Source organism: Mus caroli, unplaced genomic scaffold, assembly GCF_978045245.1.
Source record: "Mus caroli unplaced genomic scaffold, Mus_caroli_1 scaffold_5, whole genome shotgun sequence".
Classification (NCBI taxonomy): domain Eukaryota; kingdom Metazoa; phylum Chordata; class Mammalia; order Rodentia; family Muridae; genus Mus; species Mus caroli.
In genome coordinates, this window is record NW_028227260.1 from 145,529,711 (window position 1) to 145,542,736 (window position 13,026).

At 37.2% G+C, this 13,026-nt stretch overlaps 1 protein-coding gene across 15 annotated transcripts in view; it reads left to right on the forward strand.

Moving 5' to 3' along the window:
* Positions 1-13,026, forward strand: part of Cask (calcium/calmodulin dependent serine protein kinase) — a 328,516-nt gene that overhangs the window by 270,178 nt on the left and 45,312 nt on the right. For all 15 annotated transcript variants that reach the window (XM_085838264.1, XM_085838256.1, XM_085838257.1 and 12 more), the window contains 3 exons: positions 2,163-2,240; positions 4,738-4,818; positions 11,344-11,532. In XM_085838264.1, the coding sequence (XP_085694390.1) occupies positions 2,163-2,240; positions 4,738-4,818; positions 11,344-11,532 (348 nt within the window). The remainder of the gene's footprint in view (positions 1-2,162; positions 2,241-4,737; positions 4,819-11,343; positions 11,533-13,026) is intronic.

The following is a 13,026-nucleotide window of genomic DNA, read 5'->3' on the forward strand; positions in this document are numbered from 1 at the left end:
TAAAAAATAGATTTTGTTCTTACATAATATATCCATAAACTTTCCCCTCCCTTTACCCCATCCAGTTTCTTCCCACCATCTCTCCCATCCAGATCCAACCCCTTTTTGTTGCTTATTGGAAAACAGATTCCTATGGGATAATCATAGTTAGCAGAAGGAGAAGAGCTCAGGAAAAGATACAGGAAATATTGCGTGCATGTGGATTTTAGAGGACAACCTTTGAGAATTGGTTCTCTCCTGCCACCCAGGAATCGAGTTCATGTTAACAGGCTTAGCTAAAGGTGTCTTTCCAAACTGAGCCATCTCTCAGGTCTAGTGTCTTTACATATTGTTTTATTTTGCTAAGAATACAACATGGGGGCTGGAGAGATGGCTCAGCGATTAAGAGTACCGACTGCTCTTCCAAAGGTCCTGAGTTCAGTTCCCAGCAATGATATGGTGGCTCACAACCACCTGTAATGGGATCTGATGCCCTCTTCTGGTGTGTCTGAAGACTGTTACAGTATACTCATATACATAAAATAAATAAATAGATCTTTAAAAAAAATACAACATGGTATTTACTGCCAATAAAAATGTAAGCCTGTTATCGACAGATGTAATGTTATAAGATTTTTTATTCATCTTGTAATTGTAATATATTTAAAAATTTATAATTCATAGTGTCTTTTGTTTTGGATTTTGTAGTAGATGGCATTCACTTTGAGATTTTCTTTATAATATTTTATATATGCAGTATTTCATTTCATAGATTAGTCTGGGAAGCTAATTGCTACATTATTTCTGTAAGCTGGGCATTGTGGTATACCCTTTAGTCCTAATACTTTAGAGGCAGCACAGACCTAACTCTCTGAATTCAAAGACAAGTAGGTATCTACAAATTAGAGGCCAGCCTGTTCTACACGCTAAGTTCCAGGCCAGTCAGGGCTACATAGTGAGTCCCTGCCTATTTCTATAAGAAAGTACTTTTTTTTCATTCCAAATTTTAGTTAGCAACCACTAGAGATGGAAAGCTTAAGAAGACAGAGACTATATATATATATATATATATATATATATATATTCTCCAAGGATTTGGTCAAAAAGCATATCACTCGTGCCCTAAAATGTTAATAAAATGTTTGAATAGCATTTTACCATTCTGCTCAAACTATTTATTCAGCCTTCAATTCAGTAGTACTTTCTTAATTAATGGCCCCTCCTCTATTTTCATTTTCTCTTACTCGTTTTTGTTGCCTCATTAGCATAAATATTTACAAGTCATAAAGATTTATCTCGCATCTAGCTATAATTTGAAGAATGTTTACAGTCAGTATTTCACCTCTGGAATAGCATTGGTGTACAGAGGGAGAAAAAGGTAGGGAACAAAACCACCCCCAAAATCTCAAACTGTTTTAGAGAAGTTAGGAAATAGAAGCCATCAGACAAACAGAGGTCAGTTTTAACGTTATACTTTTCAAAGCAGGCCAGCCACTGACTGTGAGCCATTCCATTTGAGGTAGAACTAGTGTTTTAATTACACTTCTAGACTGCAGTGTATTTTCTCTGACGAATTAATGTTCTTTATCAAGGTGCTGTTTGATTCTTTCAGGTTGGAGGAATTGTAAATATATTCAGATTTTTTTCAGTCTTCTCACACTCCTTGAATTTGCAAAGCCAAAAGAGACCAAGTTTCTGTCCGTGATTCCCTGTTGAAGTCTCCAGCACTGATTCTATTAATGAATATTCCTAATAAGATGAGCACAAACCTCTGTAAGAACATTCCTTCCTAGAAGGAGTTACGTTTGCCTTTTCCCAAGATCAAGGCTTCTATGAAAATTCTTTCAGACTCTTCTTGGCCAGAATCTGTTCTTTCATTTGACTCCACATCCCGTTAGTGAGCATTGCTTCTGTCTGGAGGGAAACACTGGGGTTGCTGCTATATTGACAAATATGAATTGCTAAGGATAGAGTTTTGGTTCCTCTGTTTTAAAACATTTACTTTAAAAGATGTGCATAAAACTTATATTCTGAATGATGAACAATTGTAAAGAAGACTCACTGATATCATCTCTCTGACTTTTTAAGAGGACAAATATTGTTTTCTGAAACAATAAACCAAAAGCTATAAACTGTAGCAAAACATGATGTATATTGATCGGATTTTCTTCTTTGCTTTTTAGCTGTATGACAAAATTAACACAAAGTCTTCGCCACAAATCAGGAATCCTCCAAGCGATGCAGTACAGAGAGCCAAAGAGGTAAGTGGCATATTTTTCTCAAAGTACGTAGCATTGTCACGTTTGCTACCTTTACTGAAGATGTCTGTGCATGTTAAGGGGCACACTGGTTAGGATGGCAGCTTGAAGCATACTCAGATTCTGATTGCTAAGTTTATCATTGAACATCCATGTGGGAAAGAAAAGGTCTCAGCAACAAGAGTTCCCAGGTTTCTCCTTCTGGTTCTGCTGTGAAATGAGCATATTAGTTGTTTGGGGTGGGATTGTCTTTTTAAAATATTATTTTACTGTGCATGGAAGAAATAGACATGCTTCAAATTTTTAGTTACCTTTTAAATGTGGTACTATGTAGTGGTTAATTGACTTTCCAGAACAATTAAATATACTGAGCTCAAAGAAGTCATTTTTTATGCATCATCAATATATAAAAGTATCTTCCACAAGCTTTTTTTCATACTTGCTTATCATAGAAGCATGGCATTGCAGAGAGCTTGGAAAACAAAATTCACCCAGAATCATTTGCATATAGAATTTGATGTATTACCAATCGAAATATGTTGGTTTGGGCCTAGAATTGTGTAATAAGCATTTTACACCTTTATTTGGTCTTTATAACTATAGCACAATGACTGTAATTTTTTCCTATTACTAAAATGATGTAGAAATTACCATTAGTAAGTGCCTTATTATTTTTACTGTTTGATCTTTTAAAGTTTTTATGCAAATAAACATTTCTTTTTAAAAATATTTTATAAAGTATGATTAGTAAATGTGATTACTAAATGTACTGAAGACATAATTTTATCCCTTTCCTAGCAGATATTGTTCTGGGTTTTGGTTTGTTAAGATAGAATCTCACCATGTACCCAGTGTTGGGATGTCAGGTGTGTACCACCCCATCTAGCTTCTTAGCAGAGGATAAAAATGACTTTTGATAAAATATACATTGTATATGCTCATATACTCACTGAGAAATTAGACCATATTGGCTGCCAGGCCTGCCCTCTTGGTGAGTCTCAGGTAAGAGAAGTCTGTCTTAGTTTGCTCAGCAAGCATTCTTTGAAAGGAATTACACTGTCAGGCAGGAATCATGAGTCACTACCCAATCTTAACAATACCCAAACAGACAGAAGCAGAGATACTCTGGGCGGGGGGTGGGGAGGGAACAATCCTTTGTCCTAACTTTACAGTGGAAGAATTTCCCCTAGCTCAGGAGGTCAGACCTCAATACTTAAGATCATGGGCCATGAAAATCGCAAGGGAAAGGAGAGAGTTTGTGCTTTCCCCTGTTGTTTCCTAGAAGAGAAGCTGAAAATACACCGAAGAAAACTATGTTAATATCATTAAGCAATATAAATTAGCTGTATAACCTGCAGCCATTAACAGAGCATTTGAAAAAGAAACACTAGTATGTATGTGTATGAGAGTGTTTGTTTTGTTGGTTGGTGTGGGGTGTGTGTGTGTGTTTCATTCATTCATTCCTTATGTGTGTTTTGTGTGTTCATTTGTTCCTTCACTCACTCTTCCCCATGCTTAAGTAGCAGAGCACATTACATGCTAGGATGCTGAAATCTGAGACTCAGGCAGAGTGAGAGTGAGCCCCTTTCTGAAGTCCTTGAAGGTTAAGGCAGGAGAGTCCTACTGGTTGAGGGGGTATGTGCCCCTTACAACCCATGGTGCTAAGGCAATACTAGATAGGCTCCATGATTAGAATTCAGTTGAGTTCAGTGTAGAGGTCTCTGTGAGCCATCTGCAGTAAAAACAGTAACAGGTGCCTGCTCAGAAAAGCAGAGGCCCTGCTGCCAGAAGCTGGTAGACAAACTCCATTCCTGGGTGGAAGGGAGAAATTTTTAAGAACTGTCTACTTGCAAGCAGCATTTTCACCAATGCAGAGAAAATGTTAATGCCTAATTGGCAATGAAAGGTTGCTGCTGAAGGTGTTTACATTTTTAAGTTTGGTCTTTTGTTAGCTGGAGTTTCATCAAAGGATCATTTGGTAGAAGCATGCTTTTCTCTGTGTTGGAAGATAAGCATTTTACTCCTGCCAGGCTACAAGGAAAATCACTTACGTGTGTTCTTAGTTAATTATGCTAGTTAATTAACAGTCTTATGTATATTGTTTTCATTGAACCTGTGTCATCTTTTAAGGAACTAGCAGTGCTGTTAAATTTCAAAGGGCAAGTTGATTTGGGGAGGGAATTTGTAAGGCATATTTTCCTTAAGCTACTTAAATTACTTAAACCTGTAATAAGTATGTGTTACAAACTTCCCATTTTGTTTATTAGTTTTTTGTTACATTCGGATCATAGTTGGGTAATGAAGGCAAACTATTATTACCCAAAACATTTCATTTTATTACTATCAATATTCTTATACTTCAGTAACTTTAAACTCAACAAATGTATGAAAGTAATTGACTTTCCTGCTACAAAAATATATTCATGGTTTTTAATTTAAAGGAGTTCCATGCTTTATACAGCTCATTTTGCATTAGTGTGTATCTTATTTGTTTTTCTAGGTATTGGAAGAAATTTCATGTTACCCTGAGAATAATGATGCGAAGGAACTAAAGCGTATTTTAACACAACCTCATTTCATGGTAAGTAACACATCACTAGACATACAACACCATTTCACAAGTCATTTTTAATAACCTTCCTAAATATTGCTACTGTCATCAAATATCATAAATATATCCTTGTATATCTGCTGGTGTGCATTTTAGAGAATATGTCATTAGGCAGTTTGCCATTGTAAGTACATCATAGAGTGTCCTTACAAGAGCCTGGGTGATAAAGGCTACTAGTGTACACCAAGCTGCAGTGTGTATGGCAGAGTCTTGGGAGGTGCTTAGATTCCCATGCAGAACCATATGAAATTTAACAAGCACTAGAGAGTGATAAAATCAAGAGACACCATAACACAAGCTTGTGAGACTAGTGCCAGGATAACATGACATACACTTTTACAGGAAATATGTTGTTTCTTTATTTTCATTTTGCTTTTAGTTTTGGTTTTATTTTTGATGTAAGATATCACTAGGTAGCTCAGAGTAGCCTCAAATTCAGAATCCTGCATTGAACTCCTATTAAGATTATAAACATGTGCTACCATGATAAACGTTTCCTAAGTAGAAGGGGCAGACTGTGAAATGATGATTTAAGGGCTGGAGAGATGGCTCAGTGGCTAAAAGCACTGACTGCTCTTCTAGAGGTCTCCTGTGTTCAATTCTCAGCAGCCACATGGTGGCTCCCAACCATCCATAATGGGGTCTGACACCCTCTTCTGGTGTGTCTGAAGACAGCAACAGTGTACTTACATATATAAAATAAATAAATCTTTATTTTAAAAAGTAGTAAATATCTAAGCCAGTAACATCACAGCTCTCAAGTCTGATTGGCCATTCATAACTGCATGCATTATGCTTTCATCTGAACTAACTGCAGTAGTTTCTTTGCATCAGCATCAGCATCAACACCACTACAATGTAACTAGGCATTGTGCCATGAACTCACTAGGCCCTAGGAATATTTTGCTTTCGATATAATCTTGTTTATGTAGTGTCTCATTGGCTCAAATGTCATTTTGTAGTTCATGACTATAATATCAGACTAAGATTATAATTCTAGGTAATAACACATAGTTTTATTTTATTATTGTTGTTGCTCTTGTATCACAGTTGTAAACTTGCCACTTGTCAAGTGCTCATCAAGGACTATGTAGACCCCACATAATGATCTGCTTCCCTGTGTTCTGCAACTCTATGTTACCTAAACCACAAAGAGCTGAAATTGATGGCAACTTTTTAAATGAAAAGCTGTCTTCAGTTTTCACATTATATTTATTTACAGGGCACATGTGCCACAATGCATGCATGGAGGTCAGAGAACAAGCTGAAGGAGTCTTTCTTCCACCATGTGGCTTCAGGAATTAAACTCAAAGTGTCTTTGTTTTAAACAGTGCAGAACTCCCATACTTTTTTGTAGATTTCTATGAAAATGGGAATAGCATTTATGTTTAGCCAATTATTAGAAACTCTAAGTTGCTAAGAAACATTTTTGTAGAAAAGAAGTTCACAAATATCTACTTATCTACAATTGACAAGTAGAATTACAGGACTGACAGGACAGCTCTGTGGTGGAAAGTGTCTGTTGCTCTTCCAAAGGACCCAAGGTCAGTTTCCATCTCCCAAGTCAGGTGGCTTATAACTGCAATAACTCTAGCTCCAAGGGAGCCAGCATCTTCTGACCTCCAAGGTCATAAACACAGTTGTATAGACACAGACACATAAATGAAAATAGGACAGAGTTTTTTAAAAAAAAAAAAAGCACAATTATAGGTAAAAAAAATCCTTGATGAATATAATATGGAATATATGCAAAGAGTTAAAAATCCAGCTAACTTCCCTCTAGGTGGAAATGTGATTTTAAAACCTTGTTGTTCTTATTACAACTATTTATTTTAAGTGTTAGTTTTAAAATCATAGCTACAATGAAACATATGTGTCATATCAATGCCTGTGAGGTTTTAAGTATATGCTATTTCTTTGTACATGCAGTACTTCTAAAACTTTACCATAGTCCTTCTAGGTTATTATCTATCATTTTCTATTTCCCTTCCCTAATTTTTCTAAGTTTTAGTGGCCAAACTCAAGCACATCTCTGAAAGTGTCTAACTCTGTTTTATCTGATGGTAGTGAATTAGAAATATACTTCAGTCTGAGAAAGCACACTTTTACATGATATGTGTCAATGCAGAGCTCAGTTCGAATCTCCTTTGCTGTACTTAGCCTGGTTTCTGCCTGACATATGCTTAATGCCTCCTCAGTGTTAGCTAATGAGGATTATTACTTACCCCACAGTATGTCATCTGCTTGTGCACAGAGCTTATATTGTAAGCTCTAGTAGGCGCTGAGCACATTTGACCCATTTGCAAGGAGGTTCACCTTAATACTCACTGCTCTGTGCACTGTGTTCTCCACATTTTTGAACAGACTACGAATTGCTGTATAACCTGAGCTACTTCAGAAAATTATATAGGAACATTTCAGACTAGTAAATCTTTTAGATTTGATGAAGACTACATAAATTAGCATATCCTCAAATAAGACCTTTTTTATAGGGTAATTTTTTTCCAGGAAAAAAAAATAATCATTAAAGCTCATGCAGACCAGTGCCTCACAGCTCACCTCCCTTCTAAGCCTTGATCTATTTTTCATGTCTAAACTTAGAAGTGTGTGTGTTTGTGTGTGTGTGTGTCCCTATCAGGAAACATTTTCAGAAATAATTCCTCAAATTCCTTGAAAACATAGCTCAATACTTAAAAGACATCTTTATTCATATACCAAATATCTAAGTGCCTACTATGTTCCAGGTTCTCTATGCTGGCCACTAAGGATCTAGTCATGAATAGGAAAAACACAGTCTCACCCTCAAGGAGTTTCCCATCTCAGTGAGGCTGAAGGATAGGGGGTTCTGATTAGAAATAGACTGAACACATCAGATAACACAATAATTTCATATAGTTACAATAACTATGAATAAGAGATTGTGGTATAGAGGCAGTAGTACAAGTGTGAGCTGTTTTATATCCTCAGGGGAAAGCCCTCTGAAGAGTTAGCTAAGACTTGTTCTCAGAAGCACTGGGCCCCTGAACATCCAAGCAGGAGAAAGAGGCAGAAGGAAGCTGCGTAGGTTTAGGGAACAGAGCTAAAGTCCATTAAAGATTGGATTTAGGAAAGGAGAAGAAAGAGGTACAGAAATGCTTACAGAGCTTGGCAGAGGCCAGACCAAGGAGGCTCTTCCAGACCATGGTAAAGAGTCTAGAGTTTTCTCCTGGTTAAAGTAGTGATTGTATTGAGTGATTGATTGCAATGAAGAAAATAGGAGGTAAGTCGTGCTTTCACATTTGCTCCTAGGCATAGTTACACATTCTTATAACCCCAACACTCGATAGGCTGAGATAGACGTTCCACAAGTCTGATTCTAACCTGAGGTATATAGTACGTATCAAGCCAGCCGGTGCTACAGAGCAAAGCACTGTCTCAAAAGTGAGGGGGTGGAAGATGCTGGAGCTCACATGCTCTGAATGGACTGTAGGAGAAAGACCAGTTAGAATACTGAAAGGAATGATTGAGGCTTAGAGAAAAATGGGGATGGTAGCAGATGGGCAGGTTGGGATTTCATATTGGAGATGGTAGGGAGCAACAGGACTTGCTTGTGATTGGGATGTAAAGTTGTGTGACTAGCCTTAGAAGTAGAAATTGCCCTGTGAGGTAGGAATTTGTTTAAAGTCATCCACCTAGAATAAAGAAGGCTTCCCTAAGACTCAAGCCAAATCTAACTAGCTCTTAAAAAGCAGACTGTTCATAACACAAATGAATTTCCCTGTAAGCCTATATTAAGCTTATTGATAATTCTTGAACAAGCATACATGTGGATACTGTCTCTTGAAAGAAAATTCTAAAATATATATTAAATAGGCTTTTAAGTATTAAAGCTCAAACCTGCTGTCTCCGAATGGTAAGACAAGAAGGTTGTAAACTCTAGGCCAACCTGGGTATGTAGCAGGACTGTGTCTGGAAACCCTAGTACTAATTGTTCAGTCATACTCTATAGGCTATTTAAAGGAAAATGTTCAAACTTCAATTTCCTTATTTATATCTTATGTATTCTTTTTTAACCATATTATATAAGCATTCTGCACATGTTCCCCTTTTCTGTTTGCATGTGAATTAGAGCTGGGGATTTAGTTGTATTTTGTGGCAGCAATCATTGAGAGCAGCAAATTCTGGTTAATATCAAGTGTGACCTTATTTGGCAACATAATTTAAACTTTTTAAAAATTCAGCTTGGTACTTTTTCATGAACAAAGGTTTATTTTTCCTTATAAATAATACATTAAATGCAAGCACCTGTTTATATAACTTTAAAGGATTTATAGAAATCATCTACAAAAAGCAACATAAATTAATTTTACCCAATTCATAGGACTTGGAGGCTGGCATCATTCCCATGAAAAGCTTGCCTGTGCTTAGCAATCAGACAAAGCATCTTGAGTCACAAAAGACATCTTTGAACTTAGATGATGAACCTGATCTTAATAGATGAACTTCTCTACTTGACCCATTCCTGAGTTGGCCTCTCTGCTCTAAATCTTAGTTTCTTTGGTAGCTACAATTAAACCACAAAGAAGGCCTTGCCCTTATAGTCCAACCTTCATATTTGGTAGCCACATCTCCTGGCCCTTCATTGACCTCTGCTTTAAACCTATGCATTGGCACATTGTCAGTGCCTAAAGCCACCCTCACCCAAATGTGCAGTTGAGAACAGTGGCCTGGGATTGAGGTAGTACTGACCATTTCAATCAGAAACAGAGTAAATAGATTACTCTGAGTACCTGTTGATGATGACTCATCACTGTCTTCTTTCCTGCTGGTTTTGGTTGGTTGGTTGGTCTTGGTTTTTCGAGACAGGGTTTCTCCATGTCGCACTGGAGATCCTGGAACTCACTCTGTAGACCAAGCTGGCCTCAAATTCAGAGAGATCCACTGCCCTGCTTCCTTTCTGGTTTCAACACATCATTACCTTATTTTTGCCTTTATGTGTGACTTTAAAGTAGCTAAGTCATGGCTCCGATAAGCCTTTTACAATATTTCAGATAGCAAAATACTATTTAATTACATTTCATTATCTGTGCAGATCTCATTACCACACATATTACAGATGAAAATGAGACTAAATTTAGACTTTATACATACTTATCTGTATAAAGTTCTAAACCGACCAATAGTCAGTTGTAAATTCTCTTTAACTAAAATTTCTCATGTTTATTACAAAGGGTTTGTGATGGGAACAAAGGGTGTCCCTTTTAAGGAAACAAAAGAGATTTACTGTTGAAGTTTACCAAGATGACATACAGATGTCAATATAAAAGAAATCATTTTTCTTTGTTAGTACATTTTGCAAAATGAATAAGTAATCATTTTCAAGTTAGGAGTAGGGGTGTAGCTTAGTTGTTAAGAGTGAGCTTACTTCATTCCCAACACCACATGAAACAAGTATGGTGGTGTACTCCTGTGATTCTGGAACTTGGGAGGTAGAAACAAAGTCATCTTTCCCTACATAGTGACTTCAAGGCCAGCCTGCAAGACATGAGACCCTGTCTCTTTAAAAGTGATAATAATGATCAGATTTATGCCAAAGCCCCCCAAATTAAAAATTACAAAACATTTCCTTTTTGAGATGAAATGGCTCATCAAGTGAAGGCACTTTTCACCAAATCTAACACCCTGAGCTCCATCCCTGGTTGTCCTGTGACCTCCACATGAACACCATGACACATGTATGTATTCATGCATGTGCACACACACACACATACACACACACACAGTAAATAAATATGTATAAACAAATTTAAAAGTTCTAATTTGAGTTCTATAATGTGTGTGATATTTCTAAAACTTTATGTCTTAAGTATATCTATACAGTCTTCATTTTATTTCTTAAATCATGTTATAAATTGTCTTCATCCTTTAGGCTATATAAAAATTGAAATCACTATGTAATTGCCCATTCAATTGTATGAACCTTAAGGTTATAGATTCTCCTTGATCTATGCTTCTCCCTTATTTCCATTACCCAATCTGCTAGTAGGCAATACTAATTTCATCTTTTTTATTCATATACAGAAGATACTTATTCAGTACAGTAATTATTACATAATATCTTTTAAATTTTATATCCGTTTAAAGCCCCAGTGCAAATTTGTTGGTTCTTTTTATTATTGGCTATTTCTGCTAAAATATTTAAAATTTCAGTCTGTCAGCCTTGATTTGGACATACAGATTTGTAGCTTACCACCAGATGATACCTCTAACTGGGATTGACAAGCCCATCCATTCATTCTTTTGCTCTGTCACTTGCTCATTCTGTTTTTAAAAAGAAATCCAACTATCATGATAATCTGCCACAAAGAAATTGAGGTCTGATAGTTTGGAGGTGTACTTCATTTGTGGTCTCTTTAGATAAAAAATACTTTTGAGAAGTGGTTATACATGTGTTTATGTAACAGATTTCTGCTAGAATGGTACTATAATATTTTCCTTCTTTCATAAAAATGCCAGGCCTTACTTCAGACTCATGATGTAGTGGCACATGAAGTTTACAGTGATGAAGCATTAAGGGTCACACCTCCCCCGACTTCCCCCTATTTAAACGGTGATTCTCCAGAAAGTGCAAATGGAGACATGGACATGGAGAATGTGACCAGAGTTCGGCTGGTACAGTTCCAAAAGAACACGGATGAGCCAATGGTAAGTAGGAAGAGCTTCGAACTTCACCCTGTGCAGACTGCTACTCAAGGAGGGAGGGAGGATGGAGGGACATGGATGGTCCTAAAGAAATCAGTTTCCGGCCGGGCGGTGGTGGTGCATGCCTTTAATCCCAGCACTTGGGAGGCAGAGGCAGGTGAATTTCTGAGTTCGAGGCCAGCCTGGTCTACAGAGTGAGTTCCAGTACAGCCAGGGCTACACAGAGAAACCCTGTCTCAAAAAAAAACAAAAAACAAAAAACAAAAAAAATCAGTTTCCAGATCATCACCAGTTCTACCTTTTTTGCCAAGAAGTATTCTGCCTAAAATCGGGTCTTAGACATGCTGGCCATCCACCTCTCCTGTACCAATTACTTTTCAACTTTCCAAGAATAGGGGCATTACTCCGGAATGTAAAAAGAAAAAAAAAACTCATATAGCAAAGAAAGAGGGAAGTAAGTAAAACAGAAATTTCAATACTTTGCATATCTTTTGCTTTCACCAAAAAATGGAAGAAAAGTAATTCAGGAAATGTTCAGAGACCTGAATAATGTTGCTGAAATAAGATCCCTTCCATTCACATTGAACTGTTTGTCTGTTTTCCCATGCTGGAGAACTGATATTGTGTGTGTCTGCACTCATTCTCAGGAGCATCATAGATTGAGATGATCAAGAAAGGGCTCTGGGGTAGTCACTGCGCAGACAAGAACTAAAAAACATGTTAGAGTCTTCAAAGCAGCAAAACGCTGTTGAATAATTTTAAGCATGGAGCTGGATTGGGTTTTCATTTTAGAACTAGCACTTTGAAAACTGTTACAGAGTTTAGGGAGACTAGATACTAAACCAGACCCTGCCAGGGAAGAGATCATGGTACTCAGAACTGGTAGCATGTACATCAAGATAAAATGAAAGAGCCAGGTTTGGTGACCATGCCTGTAACTCCAGCACTGGGGAGATAGGAGAATCAATTCAAGGTCATCCTCAACTGCATAACAAATTCAATGCCAACCTGGGCTAGTTGATATCCTGTCTCAGAAAGGAAGGAAGGAATGAAAGTAAACCAGTTAGGCAAATAGTAGGTTACAATGAGAGACACAAAACTCAAGGATGACCCTCAAACTTCAAGCTCATACAATTGAACGCACAAGGAGATGGTGTCATTGAGATGGAACACTGGGCAAATTTCAAGTTGAAAAATGGCAGCACATTTCCAGGGAAGAAAACATTCAAAGATACGCACTTCTATCCTTTCCTTGGAGTTCTTAAGAGAAGCGAAATACCTACTTAAGAAAAGTTTCACCAGTTGCCTTCTAGATAAGGAAGAAATATAGAATAGGTCTATGATCACAATTTCCAGAGAGCCCTCAGATCTAGACACTGTGGTTTGTATTCTTGTTCGCTGTTCTTAGTAAGTTGCCTTACCATTATCTGGCAGCACAAAGGAGGCATGCAAATTGGCTATCCATTCTGGTATTCTCGGGGCTTAGTAACCCTTGGT